Source organism: Zosterops lateralis (assembly GCF_965231275.1).
Source record: "Zosterops lateralis genome assembly, chromosome: 6".
NCBI classification, from domain to species: domain Eukaryota; kingdom Metazoa; phylum Chordata; class Aves; order Passeriformes; family Zosteropidae; genus Zosterops; species Zosterops lateralis.
The window spans coordinates 14567021-14581502 of record NC_139761.1 but is presented as its reverse complement, the minus strand read 5'-3'; the positions used below and the strand labels follow the sequence as shown (position 1 = coordinate 14581502).

The 14482-nt window shown below is 42.8% G+C and overlaps 1 protein-coding gene across 2 annotated transcripts in view; it reads right to left on the bottom strand.

The window, feature by feature from the left end:
- Positions 1-13547, bottom strand: part of CLMN (calmin) — a 68711-nt gene extending 55164 nt beyond the window's left edge. Inside the window, exon 1 of one of the 2 annotated variants that reach the window (XM_083864348.1) lies at positions 13427-13547. In XM_083864348.1, the coding sequence (XP_083720474.1) occupies positions 13427-13508 (82 nt within the window). In that variant the 5' untranslated portion in view covers positions 13509-13547. The remainder of the gene's footprint in view (positions 1-13426) is intronic. The other variant, XM_083864349.1, reaches the window with a different exon arrangement.
- Positions 13548-14482: the final 935 nt, after the last annotated feature.

Sequence of the window (14482 nt, the reverse complement as noted above, 5' to 3'; positions counted from 1 at the left end):
AAAGACAGACTGCTCTGCAATACCTTCTATATAAGAATCTTAACTATTATTCCATAAATATAAAAAGAGTCACAATGAAGGCAGGAGAATTTAAATAGCAGTTCAGACATCAATGGTGAAGTACAGTGAAGCTGAGGATCCCCAGTCTTAGATCAGACTAAAATGCCAATCCCAGCTCTACAGGCAGATAACCTCTAAGCTACTTTATAACTGCTGTGCAGCATGATTCAAACCAAGCTGCAACACATCTGCCCATAACATTTTATCTCTTAATGCTGCTGTCCCTTAAGTTTTGACATCTACAAGAGGCATACAAGGAATTCACAGTTTCTCCAAGGCCAGAGGTTCCAGCTCAAATAAGCCAATGAATGTCAAAGCATAAAGAAGAGAAAGTGGGAACAACATTAAAATGTCACTTAATCTGTGAGTTCCACCTTTAATAAATGTTGGTAGCTCCCACACTGGATGTAAGGTAGATAAGCATTAGCAGTAAGTAGTGTTTGGCGTAGATTTATTTTGTTCTGTGACCTCTCCATTTGGTCCAAGAGAAAAGGCAGTGAAAGCAGAATGGCTCTATTGCAATCACAACACAAAGAACAGTCTTTCACTTCATGCAAAGAATACTAGCACAGATGGTGAATCCACATTTTGCAGGAAAATCCATGTGCTTCCACATTAATGAGACATGGGTTAGAAGAACACAGTATTATACACTGTCGTCATTATGTCAAAAGTGATTTGTTGTCCAAGCTTAGGTATCCAGATGGTACCAAAAATACTCCAAACTTTCTATAAGCACAAAGCTTTCACTATAATTAAAAAATAATTTCAGAAAATATACTGGTTTCTCTGAGTATTTCTAGTTCACTTCTCACTGCTGAATATGGCATGTATTTTGCTTGCAGTACCTTAACAGGAAGAATATATATGCACTGGAAAACCTCAAAAGGCAGAGCTGGAGAGTGACAGCACAGAAGGGAGATGGGCAGAACCATCACATTCCAACGTGCAGAAAAGGAACCAGGAAGCCAAGAGCTATATGGTGCCTCTTCTTGGTGGATACTAGCAAGGTCTTCAAAAAAGAACCGGTCTCTGGTCATGAAGGATGGCACAAAAGCAAAATTACAGAAACAAGTGTTCTGCATTCAAACCATTAAAATTAGCTCCAATGAGGAGGAATGACTCTTTCTGATCCAGATCAGATTTAACCCCCTCTGTCCACGATGGGTTTATCCATACGGGAGCCAAAGCAGTTGGATTTTATAACTAAATTCCATTATTAGCATACTCTATTTTCTGATAGGAGCCTCAAAAAACTTCATAAAAGCTTGCAGTAAAAGAATTGCTTTCTTTTCACTTCACTCTAGCTAACTCCCACAGGTTAAACTGTATTTTTTCTCTTCAAAGTAAATTGTACAGCTTCTCTTAAAAAGCTCACATTTGAAAAAACAGCCTAGAAAACACCAGGCTAAATTTGACAGGTTTTCCTTATGTTTCAAAGCCAGAGAAGGGTTTTTCTGGAAGAAAATGACACCTTTTCTACTCAAGAAGACTGAAAATCTGCTGCAGAAAAAAAAAAAAAAAAAAAAAAAAAAGGGGGGCGGGGGGGAAGGGAAAGAAATAAACTGCCAGGACAGTATGTGGGTGGCAGGATTCAGTCTTTAATCTGACAGGTGTATGTCAGCACTTTTCACAAACATACCTATAAGGGATCTGATTGTTTTCCTCTTGTTATTGACTGTTTCCTAATGAAAGCCCTTGTTTTTCACATTACCTTCCTGCCAGTCTCTTTGTCTGATGTCCAAAAAGTGAACAGGTCACCAAAACAAGAAAAGTTGATGCCTTTCATCATTGATATATTTGCTCTTATATGTGTCTCAAGCAAATCCATCTAAAATTGAAAATCATGTTGTCACCTATACAGTAGACAATGTGGTCTAAAGACAGATTTACAGACTGGTAACTAAGGAGCAGACACAGGAGGTGGCTGCTCAGCTGATGGATATAAATAGTAAAATCCCAGTCAACAGGATATTATTGTTCTTTGGGGTTCCCAAAGAAGCCTTAGGCGATGGATCAGCTCCTACGCACACGCTGATCGCAAGGCAGTGCCTGTGTGCAGTGGGAAGAACCTGCCCAGGGAAGACCTGGGGCTATTTCAGGACTTACCAAGCCTCAGCACTTCCCATGATCTGGTGGGAAGAAGGATTGAGAAGGTGGGGGGAAAGTGCTCAGCAAACACCTGTCATTTATTCATTCCTCTTAGTATTAATAACTCACCTCTAAGAATGAGAATAAACAGCAATGCTTTCCTCTGCTCCTGCAATGAAACCAAGCCTAGATGGAGATGACCAAACAAACACCAAAGAGCTTGAGAAACTGGGAATAGAGAACAAAGAAAGAAAGGAATCTTCCAGGAGCAGGTCAGAATGGCTTATTTATCAAACTGTAACTCCACAAGACAGCAGCTTCAACTGGCTTCAACTCAAGGCAGCTTATGCTCTCAGATATGGCAGAGCTTTCATTATAAACCACATTTAAAGGTTAGGCAATTAATTGCCTCATTCCTCTGTGACCTTTGCAGTAAGAAAACACAGAATCTGATTGCTGTCCTATTTCTAATTTTGTTTTTATTAACTCTCTGATTTCTTTCTCTTGCAGAACATATTCATTCCTATGATCACCCAGGGCAGACACACATCCTTCAATACGTATTTCCTTACATTCACACAAGATAAATATGCCTCATCCATGCCCTTAGCAATCTCTTCCTTGGTCTTCCTCTCTATCCCACCAAGCTCTTTCAGACCTGTGCACAAGGCAGACAGAGTTTTAGGATAATGGATATAGCACTGCTCTTTGTTAAAAAAAATTTGGATGATTCTGAGAACTGAACTGAAGAGCATGAATTGACAGCAAGTTCATGCTGGGATAAAATTTAATTTGATTCATTTATGCATGCAAGCAGAAAGCTTTTATTAGCATACATTTCTCAAAGAAAACAAATTATAGTTCCTGGAGATGTTCATCATTAATTACCCTCCTCCATCTAGCAGGAAGTTTTCTTCCTTCCCCAGCTTCACTTTATCTTCTTTCTAGAAACACATACTCAAAACAAAATAAACAAAACTTCTGTAACAAACTCAGTGAACTGAAAGAATAGTACAAAGAGCCAGAGGGAGCACAGCTAATTTGGATCTTAACTGAGGTAATTCCAAAGCCCTTAGAGGAAAAAAGAGTTTCTACTTTAAGATGGTAACTAGTAACTCATAGAGATGATCAACATGAGACATCAAAAAATACATCTTCACAAATGGGGAAAAAGTAGAGCAAAGCAGGTTTATTTCATTCTACAAACAATTTGTTCTTCTTGCATTTAAAACACCCCAAGTCAAGCCAAACTGAAATGTGACTGCAGTTAACCTTCGTACCAACTGGTGTGCACAGCACAGAACACCAACAAGCACATGCAAGCCCAGAGGGGAACCACCTGCCACCAAACATGAGAACACCACATGCTGGGGTGAAAGATGGGTCTGTAGCTTCATGGAAATTATCAGCTTTGTAAAGGTTTACTATGGAGAAGGCAGTATATGTGTGTTAGAGTTCACATGCACTGTTAGGGGACATTGTTAGCTTTTGCTGTAACACAGTGAAGGAGAGAAGAATATGGGAAGAAAGGAATTTGATCAGGTAGTTCCAATGGTCACCTTGAAAACAGAGTAACAAGATTTAAGGCCTGCTCCACCAACACTTTCCATGTTCATACATAGAAAAGCATGTCATTCGATTGTCTGCCTAACTTTGAAATCAATTCATGTGTCTTTTATCCTCAAACCTAACTTAAGGGTGTCATCTAGAGAAACACACTAAAACCGTAAGACACCCAAACATTAAAAAACCAGAAATAAATCCCTGATAGAATGCAGTAGGAACACATTTCAGTTTTAGTCAAGACAAAGAAAAATCAGTAAGAAAGCCAGCCCAAGGGCATCAATATTATCTGAGTACCAGAACTCAAGTTTGGACCCTCTCTGTAAAACCAAAGATTCCTAAACGCTACTTCCACATCCATAACAGCCCCTTCATTCTTCTTTAAGGATGCTGCATGCAAGAATACACCTGTGTAGCAGGACTAGAAAGCCAAGAAGAAGTGGGCAGCCCCAGCCAATCTCTCTGTCACGTGGCCATCACATTAGCACATTACGCTGTATTTTCCATGCAGCTCCTGTGTTTAGGCTCCAAAACTGATCATTAGTATGATAAATGAAATGAGTGGAAACTTTGGCTCAAAGAGCCCCAACTGCTGCAGCTCTGAAGTCAGTCACTCTTCCTAAGCTTTGGTTCATTAGTGAAATGAGAATATAAGAGGTCAAGTGAACATTCAGTTCATAATTAAGTGCCCAAATGACAAAGCTGTTTACTGGCTCGAGTGACGCAGCAAGGGGGTCTCATCAGTGCTTGCTGTGGGCATCCAGACTGCCTCTGCTACTGGCTTTCGTAATCAGTGTCAGCAGAAAAGCAAAGGAATCACTATGCATGAAAAAAGCCTGAGATCCTGCATGGGAAAAAACTGCTCTAGAGCCATCTGTGGGATGGGCAATGAAATAATGCTTTCACCTTTCCAAAAATTAAAGGCTGTCAAGGACTTGAAAAGTACTAAGATCTAACTAGTTAAAACAAAATCTGAATACAACTTGCTGTATTAATTAGTTTCCAAACAGTTTTGAAATAGATGGATATCAGCTTCCCAGACCTCCTCACTACACGGGGATCTCTCAGCACCTGAGAATGGCCCCTCCTGGCTCTGCCTGGGTGTGGACAGGAAGTGTGCACTGTCCTTCTCCTGCAGAAATGGGCTCCCATCACCAGGGTCAACACATCAACCACTTCCTGACTTCACAGGAGTCACACTGGTGCAACCTCCAAATTCTTAAATTAAAATAAACTCATGATGAGTGATACCATGAGCTGCAGCTTAGACAAAGGATTTTACAGCATCCCTTAGCTGTGCTAGCAACCAGAACATGGTGCTTCCTCTTCATACACACAGTTGTTGAATGAAGGTCTCCTATCTTCTTTAATCCTTCTGATAAGAATAAGGAAACACATGTTTTAAAGTTTTGAAAGGCCAACACTGAATACATCAAAAAGACTGCCTACCTCCACAAGAAGAAATGCAGTTTAGCCAGTAAAAATTCATACTCTGTCTTCTCTCCAATGTCAATAACCAAACAACTTCTGCAAGAAGACTGAGCACGAGTTCTTTTAACCAACGTTAGGTCCCTTAACAACTCTTTATAATGGGAAAAAACAGAAGAACTCAGGCAAGAGTCTAAACTTCAAATCATCCCTTGTCTTGAGAGATCTTAAAAAAACTCCAAACAAACAGACAAACAAAAACCAAAACAAACAAACAAGAAAACCAAACAAAAATGGAAAAAAATGAGAGCAACAAGAACTAAATGTTGTTCAGTGGCATTAATCATCAGGGCAGGAAGTCCCCTACACAGCCTGAAACCTGAGAACAAGGAGAGGAACCAAATGTTTCCCAGCTCTCTTGTCTCTTACTCTTGGAATCACTCAGGTTTTGTACCAGAAACAGGCTTATGGAGTACCTTATCAAAAAGGGAGAGCCAGTGGAAATTTTGTCTCTGAAAGATCATCTCATTTGACCAGGATTTTTATGTCTCACCAAGTTTAAGTATGACGCGCAAGTGCTGGCCACAGTCCCTCCTGCACTATCTGGGTTTCTGAGGAACACGCTCTTCCCCATGGGCCTGCTCCTGTTTGCCTTGTTACTCCCTGGGCAAACAGCCCAGACAGATTTATGTTTCATTCCTTGTATTTAAGACAATAAGTCTGAAGAAGACATTTCATACTACGTTATTTATAAATGCTGTATCTTTATTAAGTTACAACTGCAGTTCATGTTTATCATGAGCATCAGTTAAGAGCCAGAAAACTTTAATCATGTGTCCAGATGCAGTCATATGAAGGATCAGATTTTAAGTTATCTTCATTGGCATTGCTTTCACTTGTCACAGAGCCAGGTCTCTCTTGCCCTTCCCATTTCTCACTGAGCCAAGAGAAGCATAATCAGCCCTCAGTTGTGAACTACCCTGGCTGAATACACCAAATACCTACTGACATACATTAGGGGGTTCTTCAAAAAGACAGATGGTTCTATCTGGCCATTAGTGCACAACAGAAAAACAGCCTGTGCATGTAACTGCTCCCTCTGCTCTGGCTGCAGTTCAGAGCTTCAGCTGGAGTCCTGTGAAATGGACACTTCAGGCTGTGATGAGACTCTCACAACATCTGAATAACACATGGCCCCCCAGTCATCAGGGGTTTAATGCACTGTTATGTGGTCTCTTGAAAAAAACTTAGGAAAAGCAGACTGGATGAGTAAAAATGCATCTGGGCCATTCCATGGGTATGGATAAAGCACCTCTGACCTTAGCAGGGCTCAAGAGGAACTCAGGCACATGGAGCATCTAAACAGACATGTTTCCTGGTAATGGACACTACAAAATGCACTCATCTCCACAGTCTTAATTTTGATAAAATGAAGATACAAAAGGATGAATGCATTAAATATAATGAGGACTGGAATACAAATTTTGTTTTTAAAATTAACCCTGTGACAATATATTTAATGAGGATTTATTTTGTAAACAACAGGAGTTATACAGCCAATTACACTACCAAGAGGAAAAACATAATGAAGCAAATTAGAAAGTCTAGAAAGATCTAATTTCTGACTGCTAACAGTAAGAGATGCTAATATTAAAAGTATAAAAACCAAGGTAACTCATTCTTCACAAAAATATTTGGTCTGACCTACATTGACCAACATCAGGAGTAACTTTCAAGATACTAGAGCATAAAATACTTTTTAATTTATGTCTGAAATTAATCAGTGGAAAGTTAATAGAATCCCTCAAAGTATTATATTAGTGTAAAAAATATGTTTTGAATCATGCTATCAAATTAAGTAATGAGTACAGGATTAGAGTTATCTTTTAAGTGTTTTTGATAACATCTATTCAGATTCAGTGGGATTTCTGGTTTTATAAAGAAATCCTCTGCTTAAAGCTTCCAGGTCCACAGGCAGTCACTCTGTAGAAATCCAGGCTGTTGCTATTACTACCATCCCTAGAAGATTCTGATTTAAACTTTTATTTATGGCTGTACAGCCTCAAACTGCAGCTAAAATACAGCTCAGCTCTTTGCACAGAAATATACAGCAATTACAATGAAGTAAAATTCATCCTGCAATCCTCCACCTACAGTCCCCTGTATTTAACTGGTTGGGGAGATATAAAAATAGAATAACAGGTACAGAGACATGTAGAAAAAAAAACACTTATTTCTTATAAGGTGCCATGATGCCCTTCACCACCCCAGCACTGACTGACATCTCATTGCTTATCTGATAATATCTACTCCTGAATACATTTTTGAGATCATTTTGACTTCTACATGACAAGACAGATATTTGGCTCTTTCCCTTTAGACATATGCCCTTTAAGAATCATTCTGAAACAACCGCAAGGTTCAACAACTTAGGACATAAACAAACATCTAAATGGACACTGACAAGCCAAAATGCCCAAGGTTGCTTTTTCTAGTCCAACAGAAGTCTGTCTTTAAAAGTGAAAAAAGGAAATCGAGTCATCTCTTTGTAATATTTTCAAAATAAATGCTAAACGTACTTCAGAAGGCACGTGGCATAACCTTGAAATTGTCCTTAGGAAAAAGAAAATTGTTTGAAGTTCTGTCCAAGTCAAGTGGACAAAACAAAAACAAGCAGGAGAACTAGGAAAAGTCCATTATATTTTTAAATCATCACTAGTTTTAACACAGTGTTTTGAAGACTGCAATTTTTAAACTACGACTTCAGGCAAGTGATGTGATCTCAGGTCTCACCAGCTCCCCTAATGCTGAGCCTGGTCAGCACTTGAGCAACAGCTCACCCAGGAAAGACAGAGAAGGTGATGTGCTGTAAGTGACAGCTCATCAACCCTATGCCTCGAGTCAGGTCCATGCAGCTGCTAAACAGAGTCTCTCTTAAGACAAAGTGTCAGCGCACAAGTGAGTTCATGTGACTGTGGAGCTACTGGGCATGATTTGAATCTGGTGTCATTTCATCCATTCAATGGGACAGAGAGCCCAGACTTCTAATTTGTTAGAGAAATTAGGCACTAACCTTGTCAAAACTACATGCTGAAACATGCAATTTCCACTTTGTCTCACCTCTTACTGCTCCTTTATTTCAGTGCCAGGGCTTCCTACATCTGGAGCAGGAAAGTCTTCCTTTCTTCCTTCCATTGCTGACAAATACTGTCAGGTAAGAGACTGCCCTTAGAAAGACCATCCCCACTAGGACACTTAGGTTTCCAGCATTAACTTTGGCTTCTTATACCTGGATCTGAATCTTTATTTGGGTGGTTCACATTTATAATTCTCAGGCCTATTTAACTTCACTTTTATATAGAATGGGATCATTTTGTAGCTGTACAGCGCTTTCCCTAAGGTTCTCCTGGCAATTTAAACTTTCCAAATGTCACCTGAATCTACAAAGAACTCCACTAAATGAACATGCCTACAGGCAGAATGAAATCCTGCTGAGTATGGTTACAAGTTATAGAAGAGTTAAAGTAATGAACAGTTACAGCACCTTACTTTTGTCACAATGAATGGATACATTAAAAAGGTTTCCTCCTACTTGTGAAATTTCCGTGTATTTGAAAAGCATGTCAAACTACAGCAAACAAGTCGAATGCTGCTGTATCTTGTAATTAAAGGAAAAACTATTACTCTCTGTAGTCAAGTGCAAAAGTAATTAAAAATATGTCTCGTATACAAATAAAAAGAAAAGTAAAGAGAGAAACATTTTCAAGTCTGACTATAGCACCTGCCTTTGGTCATCCATTAGTGATGCCCCTGCAAAGTAAAGATATACAGATACTCTCACTGCCAGAGTTAACTTCTGTGAGTTAAGCATTTGTATTACTTCTTGAGACAGAGGCTTCAGAATCTGTTACCTCATAAAATGTTGAGATTCATGCTAGTGACAATTATAGTTACTACTCTCCAAAGCTAATGAAGTCTAGATCTCACGGATCCAATCAGGAAGACAAGCAAAATCAGAGAGTGCTGGGACTTTATGACTAAGTGATCCACCCAGAGATATAAACTATGGCAAGGAACCAACAGGGCTGATATTGTTCAGGTTATTTCTTCCAGTCTGTCACCCTTTTTTTTTTCTCCATTATTTCTGTTAGTGCTACAAGTCCTGTGTAGCCCTCCAAATACTTTTTAAGGCCATGCACCCCTTAGCAGAGCAAGAATGAGAATCAAGAGAACAGTTAAATCTACAGAAACCAAGGAACAAACATGTACAGGTTTCTGTGAGTTCCGGATCAAACCTTGAGTGAGTTTGAGCAGCAGGACCTCGACTTGTCCTCTGATAGGAGAATGGTAGAGTTCTACCACTCCAGCCTATCTGCTCTATTAGAAATATACAAAATGAACATTCAAAGCATAATTATTTTAAAGATGTGTTAGCAGCACTTGTTTGCCAGAGATGAACAATACATCTGACTGCACAATTATTCATATCTATATATTTCATTCCAAGCAATGTAAGGACAGATATGTACTACTCTACAGACATTTAGACTATTGCAAAGCACACAACCAACATATCATCTAAAAGAGGATGAGGATGTTGCTTCTTTCTAGCAAGTGCAATTCACCACATAAGGAAGTATATTTTTGATGATCCTAAATGAAGCTTCCAGTAGGGAAGATTTTAAAATATTCTTGTATTGTAACAAAATGTTCCCAATGGTGTTATAACGAAAGAAAGAAAGAGGAAAAAACCCATCTCCTGGCAGGAAATTAATTATTGAGCATTCCCCTGCATGACAATGTGCTCCTACATTCTGTGCAGGCTTTCCATTTTTCTCTCTCAGTATGTGGAGAAATTCACTATGGAGAATATAAAAACAGAACAAAGAGCACAAGGGTATCAGTTTATTAAATGCATTTAGAAACTAAGCAGACCAGGAAGGAGGAACTTGGTCTGTGCATCAGCACACCTAGTGTTTATTCCTTCTTTATATTCCTCTCTCCTCTTCTCCATTAGATTGTCACTTCTGCTTCTGTTCTCTGAAATCACCTCTGTTGAGAATGGAAGAAGTGCACCTGGTTTTAGCATGACTTAGCTGATACAGTTTTGAAATCTCACTTCCCTTTAAAAAATAAAATAGAAAATCTCTTGATGGAAAGGGAAAATAGAAACCTATCATTAGATGCCTAAATATCAACATGTAATTCCATTAGTAAAATAATTTTTTTTCCACCCCCGAAGTCCAGCCCATTTAGTACATTTCACCCCTTGCTGTCAGTTTTAGTCTTCCTATGAAAAAGCTGAAAAACCCACAGAGGCCATAATTTCACTCATTAGTTACATAGTTACATGACAGAACATATAGTTCCTAAAGCTGCTTCTGCAGCCAGCACATGCACCAACAACCAAATCTTCTCAATTTAGTGGGATCATACCACTGCAAAAGCATCTTCGTAAGAGCAGACACTTCTCAGTAATTGGCATCTTGGATTCTTCCTGGATGTAGAACAACCAAACTAGAGAGGGAAGATGCAACAGACTGAAACAACATATGCTATCTTCAAATAGAATTCTATGACAGCAACGCTTTACAGCTTAGCTCAGACATAATGAAGACATTTTCAAGAGAAATAAACAATTTTCACTTTTAAAAAAGGAGAAAGAAAGGGTATGGAAAACTACTACAGCAGATGTCTGTATGTTTCCTGCAGAAACCTTAATACCAGTTAGTCTGCTCAGGACCCTTTCTCACAGGCATCAGCACTTGGGCTCTTGCAGCTCTTCCAGGCTGGGCAGGATGGCTTGGACAGTATGGCTGTACAGTCTCTATCTGCCCTGCACACCTCACACTTCTCTGTCTCCATGCATCAGCCCAGAAGTCTCCACCTCTGCATGCAGACATGCCAGTGTTTGCATGTGTTGTTCATGTCTGCAAATATTTAGCTGCTGCCTCCCATCCTCTCCTTACTCCTTCTTGGGTCTATATTAACATGATGGATTCCCCAGAGACCAGGAGGCACCTCCCCATATGCGAAATGTCCCACTGAATGGGAGCATTCTGAAACAAGACAAACCATCCACTCCATACTCTAAACACAGCTGGTGTTACAGGAGAGCTCTGCAGGAGCTGGAAATGCAGCAGCAGACAGGGACCATCACTGCATGAGGTCCTTCATGTGGCTCTGGGCACCAGGGCCCTGTGGAGGGGTCTGATGGTGCTGATGGAAACTCTGCTGTCCTCACCCAGTTTGTCATCCTAAACTCTTGACTTTCTAGCACATCAAAGCTGTTATTGATTCTGCAACAGACAGACAATGATACTAAGCAATGATTCAGATTGCATTGTTTTGAGAGAATGAATTTTGAATTATAAAGCAGAAACACATTTAATTACTACATATGAGCATAGAGCATATGCTGCCATTTTACAAGAAACTGTTCTGAAGAGAAGCATCATGCTCTGCCACCAAGCTCCCAAGCGACAAAAATCACACTCTCACGAGTATTAGACTCGCCATCTGTAAAATGTTTTTCATCTCTAGAAGATAGTGTGAGAACTATGTATTACAAATCATATCTTTTGTGACAGCTATTATCACTTGATTTGGAGCAGCACCTTAGAACAAATGGTTTTTCTGCCCTATAGGAGCTCATGTGAGGCATGACACATCTTGAAAACCCATTTAGTAATCCAAGCAAGGTGATAATCAATATATGTTTCAAAACTTCTCTTGGATGGTAAGAAGAGAACAGGAGGTTTTTTTCATGAACATAACGTCATTCAAAGGAATTTGCTCTGTAGGATGACATTCTCCTACACAACTACAGGAATTTTAGATAAGGCTGTGTGCATCTGTATACATGCATTTTAAGTACCAGAAAGGGAAATTAACCATTCTCTCACAAATTATTGAGTATTCTTTCTCTCAAATGCCCATGAATTAAGGATTAAACTTGGTTTAATTACTATAGTTTTGAGCAACAGAGGCAGGCCAGCCATGTTAACACAGAGAATCGAAAGGGATTGAGACAGAAGCCAGAAACTACATAGAACTACAATGCAATAAGAGACTGTCAAAACCCAAGGGGAATGCAACCTGGAAACAACAGCCCTGACCATTCTCAAGATCTGAATTTCAGAGGTTAGGATGATGCAGGTCCAAATTATGTGGAGCGACTCCATTAGCAGCTAAATGCATTAATACACTAGAGCTGAAAGAATGGCTAATTTGACTCTCTTTTCTGATAAATTATGTATCTTCTATAATCAATCCAAACTGAAACTAATTTCCAGCAATTGCACTGCTCTGCCAGTAGTCAGTGCCTTAATATAATTATGCATAGACAGGAAGAGATAATGACCTCTGATTCAAGTCTATTATTTTCATGGAGCATGAAGATACATCACAGTATTATGTGAGCTATTGATTAAGATCAGTATGTTGCATTAAACAAGTTGTTCTCCCATAAACCACTGCTGTTTTTATTCCTCTTCCATCGAATCTTGCCGTCTTTTCCAATCACGAGGAGTTACCTGGTGAGGGGCAAACATAACTTTGGAGGAACTACAACTACAACTACTACATCGATACCGATCTACATTCAGAGCCAGGTGCTTGCATCCCTTCCGCCTGCACAGCCTGTGGCAGAGCAGGAGAGCATCTCGGAGATGATTTATCCAAAAGCCCCATCCACGTTATTCAACAGTAGCTCATTAGAGGATACATTAAATCGAGTCCTCTGACAGTCACCGGCTCGCAATCGCGGTGTCCGGAGCCAGAGCCGTGCCCTGGCCGCGGCCGTGACCCCAGCTGTGCGCTGGGGAGCGGCTCCGCCCGCACCTGGGGCACCCGGGCTGTGGGCTCCCGTCTCCCTCGGCAGGGCGACACCCCGACCTCCCCCAGCCCAGCCGGAGCCCGCAACCCCCGCCCCGACGGTCCCCGGGGGAGGCCGTGGGCGGCAGCACCGCCCGGGGGGACGCGGCAGCGCCGCCCCCGCAGCATCCCCAGAGATCCCCAGAGCGGGCGAGCCCCGCGCCCCGTCCCTGCCCCTGCCCCGGGCTCCCCGCGGCCGGACGGGCCGGCGCCGCGCTCGGGGGAAACTTTGGCCCCGCCGACCTCCCCCGGCCCCGGCCCCGCAGGCGCCCCCGGCCCCAGAGCTGCGGGAGCTGCGGGAGGCGCGCAGGGCGGCCCGGGGCGGGCGGGGGAGAAGGAGCGGCAGCGGCCGGGGCCGGGGAGCGGGGCGGGGGCGGAGGGAGGGGTTTCTGCGGGGGTGTTGGTTTACCTTGGAGGTTCTGCACTCGGATGTCGCTGATGTGCCCGATGAGCTCCTCGCGCTGGAACCAGTCCCACTCCTGCCCGGCCATGGGGACGCGGGGCCGGGGGGCGGCGGGAGCCCGCGGCACCGCCACCGCCGCCTTCACCGGCACCGACGGCGGGCGCGGAGCGGGCGGGGGACGGCCCCTCTCCGCGCCGGCTGCGCCCCGCCCCGCGTCCCTCCCTCTCTCCGCTCCAGCTGGCCGCCTCCCTCCCTCCTGTGCCCGCCCGGCCGGGGGTGGCGGAGCGCCGGCGCTGCGCGGGGCGGAGCGGAGCGGGCCGGGGTCCGGCCGTGCCCCTGCCGGGGGCAGTGCCGCCACCGCCTGCGCCTTCCTCCCCTCAGCGGCCCCGCACCAGCTCCCACCGGCCCGGCCGCCCCCTCGGGCGCACGGGGACATTGGTACAGCAGCGGGACCCCGCGCCCGTCCCGCCGCAGCGGCCTCTGCGCGCTCCCCGCGAAAACGCGTCTATTGCCGGGCCAGGGGCGCCGCCAGCACCGCCGGGTCTGTGCCCGCGTCCTCTGCCCTGCCCTGCCCTGCCCTACCGAGGGGGGCTGTCCCTACAACAAGAGTCACGCACCCACGGCAGCTATGGAAGAACGAGAGTATGAGCAGTAAAGGGGTTTTCCTCGTGGGGATGAAATCAGTGGCACTGTACGTCAAAAACACTAATAGTTGCATACTGATTTAGCTCGCTCTTGGTAGTCTGTTCGGGCTCTCAAATTTCCTTTGAGGTGAATTCTCACGTTGACTGTCTTCATGTACACCGTTTTTCATCCTGCTTGGACAGTAATTGTTACCAAGGCCCTTGGGTGTCACTGAAATCTGTTCTCTACAAACCTGATGAGCAGCGTGAGCATTTTATTTGCATACAAGGCGTTTCATTGCAATATACCACTATTTGTACCTTTGTGCTAGTAAACAGCAGATTTGGACACGATCGAGTCAGACCAGTATAGCATCAAGACTTAGACTAGCAAAACATGTAAGCAAAATCTACAAAGTTAAATATAAACAAACTGGGA